This window comes from Coregonus lavaretus (genome assembly GCF_964263955.1).
Source record: "Coregonus lavaretus genome assembly, chromosome: 33".
Taxonomy (NCBI): domain Eukaryota; kingdom Metazoa; phylum Chordata; class Actinopteri; order Salmoniformes; family Salmonidae; genus Coregonus; species Coregonus lavaretus.
This window is the reverse complement of record NC_140020.1, coordinates 9,350,996-9,370,575: the sequence shown is the minus strand read 5'-3', so window position 1 is coordinate 9,370,575 and position 19,580 is coordinate 9,350,996. Positions and strand designations below refer to the sequence as shown.

General features: G+C 43.9%; 1 protein-coding gene across 1 annotated transcript; it reads left to right on the top strand.

Moving 5' to 3' along the window:
- Positions 1-1,132: 1,132 nt before the first annotated feature.
- On the top strand, positions 1,133-18,138 carry LOC311108594 (filamin-A-interacting protein 1-like; the record flags this gene model as incomplete). The annotated part of the gene is made up of 5 exons (XM_084151249.1): positions 1,133-1,447; positions 2,727-2,903; positions 3,202-3,380; positions 12,253-15,091; positions 16,168-18,138. The coding sequence occupies 5 exons, from the start codon at positions 1,133-1,135 to the stop codon at positions 16,366-16,368; spliced, it is 3,711 nt and encodes a 1,236-aa protein (XP_084007375.1). The 3' UTR covers positions 16,369-18,138.
- Positions 18,139-19,580: the final 1,442 nt, after the last annotated feature.

Here is a 19,580-nt window from a genome sequence, read left to right as displayed (position 1 = left end):
CAACCCCGCTCTGCCTCTGTCTCTCTCTCTCTCTCTGTCTCTACCTCTCTGTCGCTCTCCCTCTCTCCCTCTCTTTCTCAAGTTAATGTCACCTCTCTCAGTTCTTACTGAGACCTATCCATGAGCCCCCTCTCTTTCCATTTACTGTAACCAGCATCCTCACCCACTGAGCACCAGCCGACAGCGGACGTCCATGGATGTTGAAATTTGGTTGACATTTTGTCAGTTCACCCTGGCTTGATGTCTGGGACCAAAACTATACCTATCATAGACTGATGTTTCACAAGTTTGGATAGCACAGTACAGTACAGTGAGTAGACCACAGTAGAGTACAGTACAATACAGTACTGAGTACAGTACAGTACAGCACAGTGACAGAGCACAGTGCACAGTAAAGTAACGAAAAGTAGAGTATTGTACTGTACTGAACTCTACTGTACTGAACTCTACTGAACTCTACTCTACTCTACTGAACTCTACTGTACTGAACTCTACTGAACTCTACTGTACTGAACTCTACTGTACTGAACTCTACTGAACTCTACTGTACTGAACTCTACTCTACTGAACTCTACTGAACTCTACTCTACTGTACTCTACTGCACTGTACTGAACTCTACATTACCCTGCTCTGCTCTGCTGTGATATCCAAACTTGTGAAACATGAGGAGAATGACATTATGTATTTCTGTGTAGTACAGATCAGGGACCCATGATGTCATTCTGTTACCGTAATTCCGTTACCGAGTGTAAATCCACTTCACTTACTGTAATTCAATAACCAAAATATATTTTTTCAAACTCAAGGTGCCATGTCCCATTTTTTGGAAAACGTTGTTGCATAAAACCCTGAGGGAGATTTTACCGTAATTCCGTTACCAATGTTTGCTCTGCACAGTTCTTCCACTAAATTAGTTTTTGTAAAAATGTCTGTGGAAATTGTTGAAAGTAGTCCTTGTGCATAGAGTTGTATGGTTTGTTAAAATGTGATATCAATGGTTTTTGTTTGGCATACATTTGAAAGTAAAAAAAACGGAGACAAAGCGCACATCCGTTACTGTGGAATTGCCCATATTCTATTTGGGCTGTGGATTCAGAATCCCTGTTGTCCGTCTTCCCCCTGCAGGTGAGAATGCGGTCCAGGAGCAGCACAGCCATGGACGGCCCAGATGACGGACAGATAAACCAGGTTACCCAGCCCACCAAAGCCTTCACCAAAGAGGAGGAGGAGAACACACCAGAGCTGATGAAGAGAAAAATGAAAATGAAAGTCCAGCGAGCGGAGAAACAGAAAGAGGGGAAGATCCAGACGGTGGTGCCTGGAACAGTGAAAAGGCCCCAGAGAACCCCAGAGAGCAGCAGAGGACAACATAATGCAGCAGGGGTGACGGATCTCTCTGAGGAGGACTTGCTCCGTCTGCTGGGGGTCATGGAGGGAGAGGTGCAGGTGAGAGGTTCTCCACTGACACTGTGCTGCTGTGTGCTAGCTACTGTAACTTCTAACATTGAATGCATCCCAAATGGCAGCCTACTCCCTTTATAGTTCTCTGGTAAAAAAAAAAGTAGTGCACTATATAGGGAATAGGGTGCCATTTGGGATGCACACAGAGAGTTTCTCCACACTGTGCTGCTGTGTGCTAACTGCTAACATTGTGGTCAGTGGTTTGTGTTATATTTGGCAGGTGGTAACATCTCATCTTCTCAGTGTCAGGCTTGACATGTTAGTGTAACCAGGAGTCATCCTACTGTCTCACTGCTGGTGAGTCAACCTCAGTGTCAGCAGCCATTAACTCTGGTCCCTTCCAACCCTGCCCCACTCTGCAGGTCCCGATGAGCAGGAAGCAGAGACCACTAGGGGCTGTCCAGTGTTAAGCCTGCTGCTAATTATTTTCTTAATTGAGTTCCATTTCTAAACAAACCTCCAGGGAGAGCGGGCTGCTGCTGCTATCAGGTCTATCCTCAACCCTCTCTCCATCCAGCTGATTTGTTTGGCTGTATTGATGACTTTCCAAAGTTGCAACTTGGGGTACTATACCGTATGTTGAAATCTAACCCTGAACATGTTGAAATGTTGAAATCCAACATGCTCTGAATGTCTTATCCACACTGAAGAATGGTTTTGTTCATACTATCTAAATGACTTGCTAATGATATTCCAGTACAATGGTATGACGATAATTAAACTCTCTATTAACAGTTTAAGGAGTGAGATAAAGAATGGTATTGTTGTATAACTCTGTTCCGACTGGGCTCTGGTCAAAAGTTGTGCACTACATAGGGAATAGGGTGCCATTTGAGAAACAGCCTGGGTTATGAACATTTCATTTGTATGAAAGGAGACACTCAGGGGTCTATCTGATGAGAACAGCACCGCCCTGTGGGGAGAGTTGAGATCACAGTGCGGGAAAACTCACCATAAATGTACTGTTTATTTTCAATAGCTACCCCACCATGGGGTCATTTCAATATGATGATCATACTTCAAAATTATTGTATATGGTTTCCCCTGGATATTCTCCAACCGTTCTGACAGCTCATAAACCATTTTTATTTTTTTAACTACAACCTCAATCACTAATCACAATAACAAAGCCACATATGTCAGTTTGAAGTGGTTTAATTGTCATCTAGAATAAAGAAGGTAAAAGTAAAAAGAAGGTCTTTGTCTCTCTGTGTAAATGGTTCTTAGGAGACCTAACGTGTCCCCCTGCTCCTCGTGTGTGTAGGCCAGAGAAGATATCATCCACATGCTGAAGTCAGAGCGTACCCAACCCGAAGCCCTGGAGGCCCATTATGGCTCAGCTGCCCCCACCAAACCCCTCCAGGCCCTGCAGAGAGACAGCCTACTGACCAACAACACTACAACGCTAGGGGACGACGTTTACCAGATGCCCATGCAAGAGGTGAGGCAGTGCCACTATAGAAATGTATATCAACATGAATATAGATTATATATAGCTAGCCATTAGCTACCCTGTGTTAATAAAGAGGTCAATGTTTAATGAATATATTGGATAGATACCAGTGTATGAATGAGTCAGACATTGTGTGTGCCTCATACGGCACCCTATTCCCTAATTAGTGCACTACTTTTGACCATATGGGCCCTGGTCAAAAGTAGTGCACTATATCGGGATTAGGGTGCAATTTGGGACGAAACCATGGTGGTTGTCATTGAAAACCCTCTAATATGTTGATCAGTTGGACCGGCTGGAAGACAAGCATCGTGAGACGTACCGGCGTATGCTGGAGCAGCTGCTGCTGGCTGAGAAGTGTCACCGCCGCACGGTTAACGAGCTGGACAATGAGAAACGCAAACACACCGACTTCATGAACAAGAGTGATGACTTCACCAACCTACTGGAACAGGAGAGGGAGAGGTGAGGGGAGGCGTGTGCGTGTGTGAGAGTTGCCTGTTCCTATCTCATTCCATGAGAGTACGTACATCATGTTTACTACAGAATTGGTTGTGTGTCACAGGGACGTTGAGAAACAGGACATGATGAGGGATCAAAGAGAAATCAATCTCAGCCATGGTAGGAGAGGGTTGGCGTCACTATCACACCGTCACACACCACAGCCCTCTGCTCTGATGCCATGCTACAGCAGCTCTCTCAGTCTCACACACACTCACATACACACCATTCCAAATCCTACTTCCCTAACCCTAACCCCAACCTAGTTTTTTTCCTTGTGTGGACCGGCAAAATGTCCCCACTTGTCAGGATTTTCCTTGTTTTACATTTACATTTTACATTTTAGTCATTTAGCAGACGCTCTTATCCAGAGTGCATACAGTTTTTTATTAATTTTTTCATACTGGCCCCCCGTGGGAATCGAACCAACAACCCTGGCGTTGCAAGCGCCATGCTCTACCAACTGAGCTACACGAGGACTTCTGTTCCCCACGTGGATAGTAAAACCAAAAGAAACACACACACACACACACACACACACACACACACACACACACACACACACAGTCCCCATCAAGCAGTTCTGCCCAAGCAATACCGGACAAAGAGTGAGGGACAAATCTGTACATGAGACAGAGGCAGCTTCAAAGACACCCAAGCAAGTGAACCCCTCAAAGGGCTGGAAAGAGGCCCTAAGGGGCCCTGCAAGGCTCTGTTGATAAGGGTGAACAGTCAACAGAGTGATGAATAGAAAATGACACACCAGGATCAGGCAGTGCCAAGCTCTCCAACCCTGTTCCTGGAGAGCTAGCCTCCTGTAGGTTCTCTCCAACCCCAGTTGTAACTAACCCGATTCTCCAGCAACAGGGTTGGAGAGCCATGACGAAACCATTGTCATTGAACACACCATATAGAAGAGGTACTGACATAGTGAAGTATATGTTACTATAACTATGATTTACAGTATTATGGCAATATTACATAGATTACTTTTCTAATGGCGTTGATGTTATATTAATGACACACCCATTTACCTTTATAGATAAAAAGCTGTTATTCCCCATCCAATACACTTATCCTATTGTGAGACCAATTGTGTTTTTGGCTATGGATTTAAAGTAACTGTCCAGTGAAAATCTCACTTTTAAAAGTTAATGTTCTGTTAACTCATACCCAAATAATGTTGTTGACCCATCCTATACTCGTATTTGTGGCCAAAGCACAAATTAAAAAAAATATATAAAAAAACATAGAAAAATTGTATCTGAAACAAACCGGAGGAGGATGAGCTGGCCAATCAGCGGTCTACTCGCATGAATATTTTTTATGACCGGTATACGCCCACACCATTCTGTTGTTAGGGTACGCCAACACCATTCCAACACAGAAAAGCTGCTTTTTAACATACTTAAATATCATTTTTTGGAAGGAAAACTATTTCACCCATATGGTAATTAATTATAGGTAATATTTCATAGAAATCTGGAAACACTGGACAGTTACTTTAAAACAAGAAGATGTAGAAGAGATTTTAAAAATCCAATACCGGCATGATGCTCCCAGGTGGAATTGATGAGGCTCATAACAGAGGTGGAATCCAGATGTCAATCTAACCTGGCCCCCAGTACAGTGCCTCAGTGGTACCCTGTTCTGAATGTAAATAATAATAATAATATGCCATTTAGCATGTAGTGCACTACATTTGACCAGGGCTCTGGTTAAAAGTAGTGCACTGTGTAGGGAATAGGGTGCCATTTGGGATGCAGACTTAAAGACCTGCAAGTCAGGACAGAACCACTGACATCATCACCTATGTACAGAAGGGAAAGGGGAAGGAGGATACTTAGTCAGTTGCACAACTGAATGCATTCAACTGAAATCAGTAATCTGAGTAATCTGATAAAACCCAGAGCAGGGATCTGTCTATCTGATAATGCATGGCGATGAATAGCCCCTCACCATCAGAACACTACAGCGCTATGCACAACTACTCCAGGTGTAAAACACTCCCCAATGGAAAGGCCTCATCATGCCTCACTGAACCGTTTACTCACAACATGAAAATATGGTGGTGTTTTGACAGTGGGTTGCATGCTTATTGACTAGCGGGTTTACGTAAGGATCAGATGGATGGCCCAGTTCCTATTTGAGGAACAAATAGTGTTGTGTATGTCTTCTTCCATTAGAGAAAAGCTGCCCTGGATTGCCAAATTAAACGCTGTGTATGCAAATAATTTCTGTCAATTATAATTTTCTAAAATGAATGACCTTGTACTTTATTATTTAATTGCCTATTGTTCATATGTTTCTCACATATTGTTCATGACATTTCCGTACATGCAAATACATACATGCTCCTTCAGTGGTGCACTGGCTGACTTGCCATTAGACAGAATAGGCAATTACCTCAGGCCTCACATCATCAAGGGGCCTCATGTGCTGGCTCCGCTCAAGGCATAAAAAAAATTAAAATTAAACATTCACATCAAAATGAATCTGTGGTGGAAGGTGGCCGAGCTACAGTGGTGTTTGTCAGACCAGGAGACATCCTGAAAATCGGTCTTTTCACGAAAACATCTGTAGCGTCCGAACGGTTTGGGCTACACACAAATATGACCCCTCTCTGGAAAGATGAGAATCTTACGAACACGATCTGCTCTACGATCCCTATAAGTGCCACGAGACTCGTCTGAAGGTAACCCAGTACCAGCCCGAAAAATATATGGGAGTGAATAGCGCATTTCCACGTAAAAGGTATACATATTTTTGGGGGCTTTCTTATATCTCTCAGATGTAGGACAGACACTTCAAAACATACTTCCTTTTGATTACATCTGTTTTTGCATGTATGCATCTGTTATTAAATTATTTTCTATGGGCTAATAGCAGTGTTTCATCAAATAATATATATATGTGTGTGTGTGTGTGTTTTTATACCTGCAGGGTTACTAAAAAATAGAAAATCAAATAGCTAAATTATCATTGGTATGACCATCTTAAAACAATTCCATATGTTAGCTTAGTCGAAACCCAGCCCCGGGCCCTTAGACTCTAGGGGGACACAATATGCATTTCTTTAGTAAAAAGACAGGTGCTGCTGAGAATACTGCCATCGTCGTCGAGGCAGAGGACATGTATGAAGCTGTCTGGCCAAAAATATTATGGCATGTCATACTATTTTTGGCCAGACATCATCAGATACATGGGCTACATATAGTAAGACAGAGGGGCGCTGTTTTGCTTGCTTGGATGCTGTCTTCGGTGACAACATGCAACAATTGCAAAGGAGTTACAGTTCATGTAAGGAAATCAGTCAATTGAAATAAATAAATTAGGCCCCAATCTATGGATTTCACATGAGAATGGGAATACAGATATGCATCTGTTGGTCCCAGATACCTTTAAAAAATTAGGTGATGGCGGCGGATGAACGGTACGACAATGGGCCTCAGGATCTCATTACGGTATCTCTGTGCATTCAAATTGCCATCGATAAAATGCAATTGTGTTCATTGTCCGTACCTTATGCCTGCCCATACCATAACCCCACCACCACCATGGGGCACTCTGTTCACAACGTTGATTCAGTGTAGTTTCAGTCACTTGCTGATTAAAGGAAAGTTGGCGGGTGCACAATGTACTGTTCAGATGCTGGAATTATTTTGGATGAACGTGACAAGGTAATTTTTGAAGTGATTTGTTTGACAATCAGATGAAAACATCATGACTGTTTGTGTTCATGGCACATTAATAGGTAATACACTTTTTACAGTTAAATTACATGTCTTTACTATAAATCCTGAGGTGGATCCTCAGACTGGCCTCTGCCTGGGGCCTCCAAATCACTAAGTCCACCGCTGCAGTGGTGAGACATTTCTATCTCTGTCTGTGAGAAATAGATGAGAAGACAAGAGGATGTTACCCACACTGCCAGACAGTAAATGCCAGGGTAAAACTCACTCAGACACAGCCGCTTCCCGGCATACACTCTGTTTTTCAGACACACAGCCCAGTGAAGTAATGTGTGCGTCCAGAATGGCACCCTATTCCCTACATAGTGCACTACTTTTGACCAGAGCCCTATGGGCCCTGGTCAAAAGTAGTGCATAGGGCTCTGGTCAAAAGAAGTGCGCTATATAAGGAACAAGGTGCTATTTGGGGCGCATCCAATGTTTCCATGGACCCAATTCACCTCTGCATAGTCAGGTAGGGCTTCACATTACTTAATGATTTTGAGGAATGCCCTTGAAATCCTAGTACCCCACCTTTGCTCAACCTGAGAACTGCCTTGTTTTTCTGCATTGAGGACATGTAGTGTGGCTGGTTCAGTGAACTAGTGAACAAATTCACACAGGTTTCACAGGCTGTTGGATGTACCGTGGAGAAGACAGCCCATGACTATACAGAGTCTAATTACCCTGTTGAAACGGCCAGCATGCTAGCAGATACCCATAGCTAGTTAGCATTGGCTCGCAAAACTACCTTCCTTCATACTGGACATAAAAATGGTATCCACAAGTTCATTTGACTCTAGAGAAGTAGTTAAAGGGCCTCAAAATCACAAAGTATCCCTTTCAGCAGGCTGAGAACAACAAACTGATCGACAACCATACATTTAGCTAGGTTTATGTGGATGGAGTCTTAGAGGGAGTGTTACAAATATTAAATGTTGAAATAATACATTTGGGGGGGTTTATATTCGTATTTGGTTTGAGTGGGTCACATTCAGCAACATGTGAAATGACAGACTAGTGACCTCTGCCTCTGTACGATTCAAATGCATGAAAATGATTATACTCCATCTCCAAACATGATGTCACCTCAAAATCATTACTCATTTGGTGAGCAGATGTCCATCTCTGGTTTTCTCTCTCCCTCGAGTTTTGAAAGATTTTGTAAAGCAGCATAAGGCTTTATAAATGTGTGCTTTGTCTGTGGGAGTCTGTATATTGCAAACTAGATACTTACATGCTCTTGTCTTGTGCTCTCTGACGCACAGATTTGCAGTTGCCCCATCACCCCCACCCCTCACCGATGACCCCTCTCCCCTCCGCGCCTCCCCGTCGTCCCCCTCCCCCGCTCTCTCAGCAACATGTGATAACACATTCCTTCCAGCTGCAGTCACCTCGGAGATTCACTCACTGTAGGTGATGTCATAGACTGGACAACCCTGAGCACCTGTGAAAGGATGCAAGTCAGCACACACACAGAGACAGAGAGCGAGACAATGAAAGAGAGCGAGAGAAAGAGACGGAGAGAGTGAGAGAGATAGAGAGAGAAAAAACTCTGCCTGCCAGGCCAATTAGGTGGTCTTTGTTTGGAACCTCTCCCACTACCCCCACTCCTTTTATAATAATAATAATATGCCATTTAGCAGACGCTTTTATCCAAAGCGACGTACAGTCATGCGTGCATAAATGTTTGTGTATGGATGGTCCCGGGGATCGAACCCACTACCTTTCTATCAGGTCTTTCTGTCAGTAGTTATTCTTACAAGAAAGATATGATTTCCCTAAATTAAAATGTAGTGATATGGCCGTCTCTGTTTTCCAAATGTATTACTTTAAACTGAAACAAAAATCGGACAAGATGATTCCTTCCCAGAGGAAAAAATTCTCCCTATAGAGTAGAGTAGTTATTTTCAAATGTGACTTCTTCCTTTCTGTTCAAAGTTTTTTTTATAGTAATTGTGATCGTTATAGTAATTGGTGTGACATTAGTTTAGTCTCTCCTGTGGGCTTGGCTTTGGCCACAGACATGTGGTATGGGAGGTTTCGACCATCTCTGCTAGACCTCACTGATAGGCCTCTGTCAACAGCATGGCTATGAATAGCCCAGACCACCAGGAAAAACGCTGGTCATCCGCTAAAGGACTTATTCATAATGCCACCATAAACACTACCATCACCACTGAGAATGGGGGTATCCAGGGAGTATCTTGTAGCACAACAATATTAGTCATAAGTAGTGTACTATAAAGGGAATAGGGTGCCATTTGGAATGCAAACATGGTCTCCTCAGTAAGATTCTCTGGATACCTTGAAGTAGCCTTGTTGTATAATTCCTCTCACCTGAAATGCAGTGGTAGCTAATGGTACATATTTGCGGTGAGTCATGCAACAGTTAATTCCTGTATTGCCTTTAATCTGGAGCCTTTTCTGCTCGACAGCTGCCAGGCAGATTGTGTTGAAGGCCACCCTTGGCCTCGTGACGCAGGTTTTAGGATTCATATGACCAGTGACATCGTCTGTGTGGTATTTGTATGATTCCACTTGAACAAGACCACAAGTGTTGCTCCCCAGCCAGGAGCTGTAGTGTGGGTGAGAGATCCTGTATGTGCTTTAATGGTGAGAGCATTGCAGTGCTGCAAATATCTGCAACATTCCTGCGACAGACTAGCGTTCTGTCCAGGGGGTGTATTTGTTCATCAAGCTGCCTTACACTACAGAAACAGGAGCTTGGCCCATAGGGCAGGAGTCTTTCTGGCTCGGACAAGGCTACTTAAACTTACTCTCAGCCGCATTGGGCTTCTGGTGGAGCAAATTCACTCCATTTAGAAAAAACTCTACTTTTATCCGACCTTGGGATCTGGCATCTATTAATTACACTGTGTACTATGGATGTAGCAGTAGCATCCTACACAGATAGACATTTGGATTTGGTTCTACCAATTTGCTTCCCTTTGCATTCAAGGGACAGAAGATTATGAACTAGAGAGTCTGGCACTAGTGTGACATTGTTCTCCCCAAAACAACATTTTCCCCTTGTTGCCTTGTTTCTATGGAAACACATGACATACAAGAGACAATTGGGTCAGGCAAGACACCAGCTTGCCCACATGTACATATTACTTCAACTACCTCAACTAGCTGGTGCCCCCGCACATTGACTCTGCACCGGTACCCCCCTGTATATATAGCCTCCCTACTGTTATTTTATTTTACTTCTGCTCTTTTTTTCTCAACACTTTTTTTGTTGTTGTTTATTTTTACTTTTTTTGTTAAAAAGAAATGCACTGTTGGTTAAGGGCTGTAAGTAAGCATTTCACTGTAATGTCTGCACCTGTTGTATTCAGCGCATGTGGCCAACATTTGATTTGATTTGATTTGTATGGGAAGTGGAAAGACACTCTGCTAACTTAGTATCACTTTACCTCTGGTCTAAAAAGCTGCTGCAAATCTACTGTATTTCTCACAAATACAATTCCCCTTCTCTGTTGGAGGAGAGAGAGAGAGAGAGAGAGAGAGAGAGAGAGAGAGACAGAGAGAGAGAGACAGAGACAGAGACAGAGACAGAGAGAGAGAGAGAGAGAGAGAGAGAGAGAGAGAGAGAGAGAGAGAGAGAGAGAGAGAGAGAGAGAGAGAGAGAGAGAGAGAGAGAGAGAGAGAGAGAGAGAGAGAGAGAGAGAGAGAGAGAGAGAGAGAGAGAGAGAGAGAGAGAGAAAGCCTTCCCCCCTGGCTTGGGCTCCTCCTCTGTGCCCAAACAAGGGCAGCACCATTCTGTGCCATAAATGGGAGGAGGGATGACATCACCACCCGCTAGTGGAGCAGGGCTAGTTTTACACAACATTCACCTTTCATTGTCCATTGATGACATGTTTGGAATGTGATGGCTAAGTCCCTGTGGAGTGGGGGCCCTCTCATGACCCTGTGAGAGAGGGCCGCCTCCTGCATGCCTGCCTGCCTGCCTGCATACAGCTCAGCTCCTGCACTATCCAAAACACACTAGGCATGGACCTACCTGCTATTCATCCCTCCTGACTAGCAGTTGGTAAGTCTGAGAGTTTGAGCAGTTGAAACTTTAAGAAAACAGCACAATCTGGCTGCTATCATTGTTGTTAGACCGGCTCCTGGTCGATTTGGGTAACGCGCCATGCAGGGAGAATGTTTGTAATGCAAAGTAACAGGCTTCAACAAAGGACAATGATGTGCAGGACTCCTGATTATAATGAGTTTCTAGTGTGTCCACCATATGGAGGGGACCTGTTGCAGGCAGCAGACTCTCTCTATAGCAGTTGGACAGAGAGACTCCCACAGAGATTAGTTAAACATCTACTAACATTATTCCGTTAAGGTTCACTCGGTGTCCCTAGGTTGGCAGTGTGCCACATTAAGGACAATGGTTGTGTTTTTATAGTTTAGCTAGCATATCTCTGATGTTGTGGTACTTTGCTCGGTGTGAAGTGCAGGGTTACGGGTTACCCCTGTTGGGGAGAATCACATGAGGGTTCAGGCTTCTAATCTACCCTCCCTCCCTCCTTTGTTCCCTCTCCTATCATGCCTTTGCCATCTCTTCTGCTTGCCTGACTCCCATCCCAGCTCCCACCACTGCCCACGGGGCTCTGGGCTGGGGGTAAGGAACTCATTCTGAGTCTGGTCAGGCTCCTCTAATCTGGGAACTACAGAGATGTGCAAGTGCACACTAACAGGACAATCTATACAGTATAGTTCAATTCAGTGTCTCACATGCTACCTATCACAAATAAATGTTTTGAATGTTGGTCAACTTTGGAGATTTGTGAGAAATGATAAGAGTTAGAATACTTTTTTCATTCATTCTGTTAATGTTTATTTTGTATTTGTACTTTACAAACTCAAATAGGTTCAATAGTTGTAAGTACTATGTAGCAGTAGGTAACTACAGTGCTCCTGTACACTGTTCCTGTGGATGTAATTACAATTTAGTATATACAAAGTTTCACAGTGTCTTAATATAGAGGGGGATCAATCATTATTACATCAGGTGCAAAATCTCAAATAGAGAATTACAATTTCAATCACACTTCATATCTCGCTCACTCCCTCTCTCTCTGTCACTTTCTCTCTCCCTCTCCCAGATTAAAGAGGCTGCTGGAGCAGGAGAAGGTGTACCAGGCTCGTAAAGACAAGGATCAGAGCAGGAGGCTAGAGAAGGTCCGTGAGGAGCTGGTCAAACTCAAGTCCTTTGTCCTTATGCTGGTGGACGAGCGGCAGCTCCACATCGAGCAGATCGACCAGCAGAGCCAGAAGGTCCAGGACCTCAGCAGCGAGCTCCAGGAGAGAGAACACCGACTGGTCGCTGTCAGCGGCAACGCCAAGGAGGACAGCCAGAAGGTCCTCAAACTCGAGGCGGAGCTAGAGTGCAAAGCCGCCAAGTTCACCCAGGAGCGTGAGGCGATGACTGCCAAGCTGGCCAACCAGGAGTCCCAGAGCCGCCAGCTCCGCCTGAAGCTGGCAGGCCTGGCCCACAGGATCGAGGAGCTGGAGGAGAGCAACAAGGCACTGCAGAAGTCAGAGGTAGACCTCCTGGAGCTGAGGGACAAGATCAGTAAGGGTGAGTGTGGAAACTCCAGCTTAATGGCGGAGCTGGAGACACTGCGCAAGAGAGTCCTGGAGATGGAGGGCAAGGACGAGGAGATCACCAAGACGGAGAGCCAGGCCAGGGAGCTGAGGAAGAGGCTACAGGATGAGGAGACCACCGGCCGGGAGCTGAGGCTGGAGGTGGAGAAACTGCAGAAGAGAATGGTGGAGCTGGAGAAACTGGAGGGGGCTTTCAACACGAGCAAATCAGAGTGTGCAACACTCCATATTAACATAGCAAGAGAGAAAGGACTGGCAAAGGACTTAGCTGGTGAGCTGGACACAGTGAAAAACCATATGAAAGAACTGGAGAACTCTGAGTCGAGACTTGAGAAAGCAGAGATGGCCCTAAAGGATGACCTGATGAAGCTGAAGTCATTTACAGTGATACTAGTGGATGAGAGGAAGAACATGACTGAGAGAATTAAACAGGAGGAGCTAAAGAGCGACGATTTAAATAAGATGTTCAAAACTGAGCAGGGTAAGGTTATGGAGGTCACAGAAAAGTTGATTGAGGAGAGCAAAAAATTCCTCCGACTGAAATCAGAAATGGAGGTAAAAGTGACGTTTCTTACTAAAGAGAAAGATGAACTGAAAACGAAACTCGCAAGTGAAGAGGAAAAATGCAGGGATCTTAGCTTCAAGGTCGGCGTGATGAAAAATCGGATGAAGGGGCTAGAGGAGGCAGAAAGAGAATCATTAAAAAGCAGAGCTAATAAGGACAAGATATCCCTAGACGAGCACAACAAAGTCAAGGAGCTAACGCAGGAAATCGAAAGACTCAAAAACCACCTTAAACAGCTAGAGGTGGTGGAAGGTGACCTGATGAAGACAGAGGACGAGTACGAATTACTGGAGAAGAAGTTCCGAACGGAGCAGGACAAGGCCAATGCCCTCGCTCAGCTGCTGGATGAGATGAAGAGTCAGACTGCCATGAACAAGGCCATAGAGAAGGGAGAGGCAGTGAGCCAGGAGGCTGAGTTGAGGATGCGCTGCAAAATAGAAGAGGCCAGAACCAGAGACCTGCAGGCAGACGTCCAGGCCCTCAAAGAGAAGATCCACGAGCTGATGAACAAGGAGGACCAGCTCTCCCAGCTGCAGGTGGACTACTCCCTCCTCCAGCAGAGGTTCCTGGAGGAGGAGGACAAGAAGAAGAACCTGAGCCAGGAAGTGGTCAACCTCACCAAAGAGCTGGAGGTCACCAAGCGCTACAGCCGCGCCTTGCGTCCCAGTATGAATGGGAGGAGGATAGTAGACGTCCCAGTCACCTCCACCGCAGTGCAAACAGACGTGGTGATCAATGAGCTGGCTGAGGAGGACACACCTGCAGTATTCATCAGGAAATCTGTCCTGGAGGAGAACCATATCATGAGCAACCTGAGGCAGAGGGGTCTAAAGAAGCCTGCAACCGTGCTGGAGCGCTACCCCCCTGCAGCCACCGATCTGGGCATGAGAAAATCTTGGATACCCTGGATGAAAAAGAATGATGCGGTGACAATCACTCAGACCACCCCAGAGAAGACCCCAACCCCTCAGGTTAACGGGAAATCTTCGCCTCATCCACCCGAGCTGACCATGTCCCAAAAGCCAGGCCAGCCTCTGCACATCCGAGTGACCCCCGATCACGAGAAAAGCACTGCCTCCTTGAAGATCACCGGCCCTCGTGCTGAGGACTTCTTCTCCAGCGCCACCATCATCCCCACCCTGGGCCTTCAGAGGCCCCGCATCACCATTGTTCCCAAGCCCACCACTGTGTCCTCAAAGAGCAAGCCAGGTGAGGGCATGATGGGGGGGCCTGAGCGGTGCAAGTCTCCAGTCACCATCACCACCATCTCCAGGGCCAAGTCCCCAGACAGGAGTAAGGGTTCCTCCTACTCAGACTCGAACAGACCCCTCTTCCCCGTCCCCATCATCACAGTGAAAACCACTCCAGTGGCAGAGGCCTTTGCCTCCGCCTCCCCTGAGCCCCATGACATGAGCACCATGGGCCGGGCTGTGTTCAAGGTGACCCCAGAGAAGCAGACAGTGCCCTCGCCTGTCAGAAACTACAACCCCAACGCCAGTATCATCACCACCACAGAGGACAACAAGATCCACATCCACCTGGGAGCTCAGTTCAAGAGGCCATCGAACCGCAGCAGTAGCAGCCCCACAGTGACAGTCAGGCCCCTTAGTGTGAGCACAGAGAGCAAGGAGGCACCGACGGATACGGTGCTGCGCTCCCCGCGTCACCCCAACAACACCACCGTGCCTGGGAAGACCACGCCCAGCAAATTGACCAGCAGCATCACCATCACCCCCATCACCTCTGCCCTCTCCAGGCCAACTCAGTCTGTGGTGAGTATTCAAAATCTAGTATATTTACATAAACCCTCTATTCATTCTGCCGTCTATCTCTCTCTCTGTCCCTTTCTATGATGATTTGAACAAGGGCTGTCTCACTAACAGAGAGACTTTTTATTGCACAATTTAGAAATTGATTGGATGTAACCATTTACAGCTGGTAGGCTAAGTACATTCTATTCCATTGTTAGTAATAAAGTATGTATGTTCAATTATGTGACTTTCTTTTCAGATAAAAAAATCTAAATGATATCCAATCTTCTATATTTCAGTTGCTTCTTAAATGTTTCAAAATGATATCAGGTGGGGTCTGCTCCCTAGATAGCACTCTTTCCAGGTATACCAAAATAAATACACTTCTTATATTACATATTACCAATACTAACACCGGAATGAATTGACATGCATATCCCCAACTTAGAAGGCCACTCTCAAAGGGCCTTGTTTTGACACACCTGTTTCTACTGGCACAAACTGACATGTTCCTTCCTTTTAACCCAAAATGGACCAGTGATGACCAATTTGGATGTTTGACTACTAAAGTGGGCTTACCTGCTCATCACCAATAACACCAGCTTACTGTAGTGTATAATATATTATCCCAAGTTCTGTTAATTCAACCTAAACTATTTTTGGGATGCTAGCTTTGAAATGCACTTTCCTAATGCTGTGAAGGGTGAGGTGAGCTATGGTAACTATGGTAACACTGTGGCATTTAATACAGCTAGATTTAAATAAGCTCTTTATGGATGGAAGCTTTTTGAAAGATAAGAAATGTAACACTTCAATTCTATTGCAATTCTAATCAAAATCAATATCCAAGATGGCCAACTCTTGTCATCCCTCTTGAATCGGTGTGAATGTATTTCTTTAATTTACATGTATGACAAAACAGTGGTCTCACAGCAACAAGTATATAGCTTGCCAGCTTGAATTTGCTTCCACCAAATGTACACAAAGTAAATTGTTGTTGTTGTTGCTATTGTGCTTGTCTATGATACTATGATAATAATACTTGAAAAAACCTTTTCTGTCTGTGCTTTTGTCTTACTTTGTGTGATTCCTTTCAGCCCGGGGCGGATGTGCAGTCATCTCGGGCCGCGGCCACACGAATCCCTATGCCAAAAGGTATGAAAACAGGCAAGGCAGTTGTGACAGGCGTGTCCACTGTGACACGGTTAGAGTCGCGAACCGAGCGCCAGTCAATGAAAATTGAACTGAGGAGGTCGACAGTCTGCAGCTCTACCTCCTCAGGGGGAGGGAAGTGCTGAGGGCCACATGCTACCCCCACTATCTATCTATGGACTCAGAGTCACCCATGATTAAATTCTGACCAGTCTGTTGCCGGCCAAAAACAAATACACACAGGAACACAGAAAACACACAATAGCTCTATCACAGACACACATACAGTGCTATGAAAAAGTATTTGCCCCCTTTCTAATTTTCTCTACTTTTGCATATTTGTGATACTGAATGTTATCAGATCTTCAACCAAAACCTAATATTAGATAAAGGGAACATAAGCGAACAAATAACACAACAATTACATATTTATTTCATAAACAAAGTTATGCAACACCTAATTCCCCTGTGTGAAAAAAAGTAATTGCCCCCTTACACTCAATAACTGGTTGTGCCACCTTTAGCTGCAATGACTCCAACCAAATGCTTCCTGTAGTTGTTGATCAGTCTCTCACGTCGCTGTGGAGGAATTTTGGCACACTCTTCCATGCAGAACTGCTTTAACTCAGTGACGTGTGGGTTTTCAAGCATGAACTGCTCGTTTCAAGTCCTGCCACAACATCTCAATTGGGATTAGGTCTGGACTTTGACTAGGCCATTCCAAAACATCCAATTTGTTGCTTTTTAGCAATTTTCATGTAGACTTGATTGTGTGTTTTGGATCATTGTCTTGCTGCATGACCCAGCTGCGCAAATACTTTTTCATAGCACTGTACATGTCCCTTTTCAACTTTTCAAACACTGGGGCAAAGCACATTGAAATGAGATTGTATTGTAGTTATGTTTTCCAAAAATATTTTTATATTCATGTTGATTTCGATCAGGCTGTGTGGCATGTTGACCAGAATGCATTTCCATGCATGTTTTAATCTACCCAGAATGCAATGCTTTTTGTTTTGATTGACACAATGTTATTAATCCCTCATCAGGCTTGTTGTCACACTGAGAGTTGTTGATATTTTTTGTTCCATAATTCATGTTGTTAAAGGTCTAATGCAGCCATTTTTATCTCAATATCAAATCATTTCTGGGTAACAATTAAGTACCTTACTGTGATTGTTTTCAATTAAAATGGGCAAAAATAAACAAAAATAGCTTCTTAGCAAAGGGCAATTTCTCAAGCAAGAATTTGTGGGAATGGTCTGAATGGGGAGAGGAAAACTGAAAGTTTGACTAATTACACTAAAAGGGCATTATCATCATATTCACAGTATTATTTCAACCTCATAGTGTGGAAATATATATAAAACACAGGATAGTCACATTTTTGACTGCACTGGGCCTTTAATATTCTTTTTGTTTCACCATTTCTTATGGAGGTTTCGGAAAACGGTAGCTTCGTGTGTAAAATACCTTTTGATCAGTCATCAACAACACAAATTTGTGGCACAAAAAAATTAAGTATTTTTCTTTGGAATAAAGTATGACTGTTGTTTGTTTATATTATTCATGTTGCGATATTACAATGCAAAATCTTCTTGATGTTCACTAAATAAATAATTTTGTGAAAGCAGGAGAGTAACGATCAGAAAACCTTCCATAGTGTTTGATCCATACTGCTCTCATAGAGGACTCATCTTTATATCTGTGCCATTATAGCGTCTGTGACAGCATGGGCAGCGCCATCGAGGCTACAACCCATTGAAATCCTCACCCAGTTGACTACTTTGACTACTGTAAAATGGCGCAAGCATGGTGGAAGCCCTCAATGGCAATGTCCATGCTAAAACGGGTTACATCCATGATGAGTCCTCGATCTATCTCTGTGACTGCTCTGTAAAATGGCTTACAGCATGTTAGAGAATACTAAGCAAAAGCAAAAATAAACTCTTCATCTGTAATCTTGCATGTTCGAAATTTACTGGGTGGGAGGGGCTGGTCCAACTCAAGGTGTCATTAAAAAACAAAATGCACCCCCCTCCCTAAAGTAAAAAATGTTTTCACATGACCCTCCCCTTGTACTGGAAAATAAATTTAACACCCTCCCCTCTCATAGAATCATACAATTAACTAAATATAATGTTTACAACCACAAATAACAATAACTGTAGCGACCCTGTGTTTATAAACATGGATATTGACTTTGCCACTTCAGCATGCTTTTGTGGCACAGTTGATGCCACGCAGGGCTACGGGCCAGAAGGTTGAGGGTTCGCCGACCACCACAGACGAGCTCACTCTCCCTGCATGTTTCATTACACTACGATCAGAGCCGGCTGCAGACACTAATCAGCTAGGGGGAAATCCGATTTTCTACATTTGGATGCCATATTTGTAATTATATAAAATATATGCAACAAATTTTCCACCAACAGGTTTCTGTGCCAATCCACCACACAACCAAGAAACAAACTATACCGACTTCGGGCACTTCAATATCCTAGGTTGCATTTTTAACACCACAATAAATAGACTGTGTCAATCTGGACAAACAGAACATACATCCCTCCCTACCTTGTAGGCTTACCCAGGATCGAAGACTTGACAATCTCAGAATGTCATTAAACTTTTTGGTGTTTTGTAACAAATTGGCCGCTGCACACTTTGGATTGATTGATATATTTTATTTGTCAGTAAAAAAAAATACATATATACACACAAATATTTGTTTAAGTGACCGGGATTGCATAATAAAGTCGGGGACTTATTTCCATTGTGATCGCTATTATTATTTGTAATAAATACATATACAATTACATAGATACAGACACATTACAGAGATAGAGACAAAACAATTCTCAACCTCCAGATAAGTATGAGGGGGGAGTTTAAGTACAATTCTTACAAGCTTGTTTTGGCTGGTCTGTAGTTTATTCTTTAGATGTTTGGGGCTGCTGGTGAACCATGATGTGCAGGCATAATCAACGTGACATTGGACTAGCGCATTACCAGAGTGTTTGGGTGTCTATAGCTAGGTTTCCATCCAATTGGCGATAGATTTTCATGTGAATATTCAAAAATCTTCATAAGGCTACTTTCCTAAAACAATACTTTTCCACCTCACGGTTCAGCTGTTAGAGATTTGACCACTAAATGTATCAGGGTATTGCATGCAAAGGCCTATAGGCTTAGGTGTCCACTGTATGATTTTTATATGTACACAGTACTAGTCAAAGGTTTGGACACACCTACTCATTCAAGGGTTTTTCTCTATTTTTACTATTTTCTACATTGTAGAATAATAGTGAAGACATCAAAAATATGAAATAACACATATGGAATCATGTAGTAAGCAAAA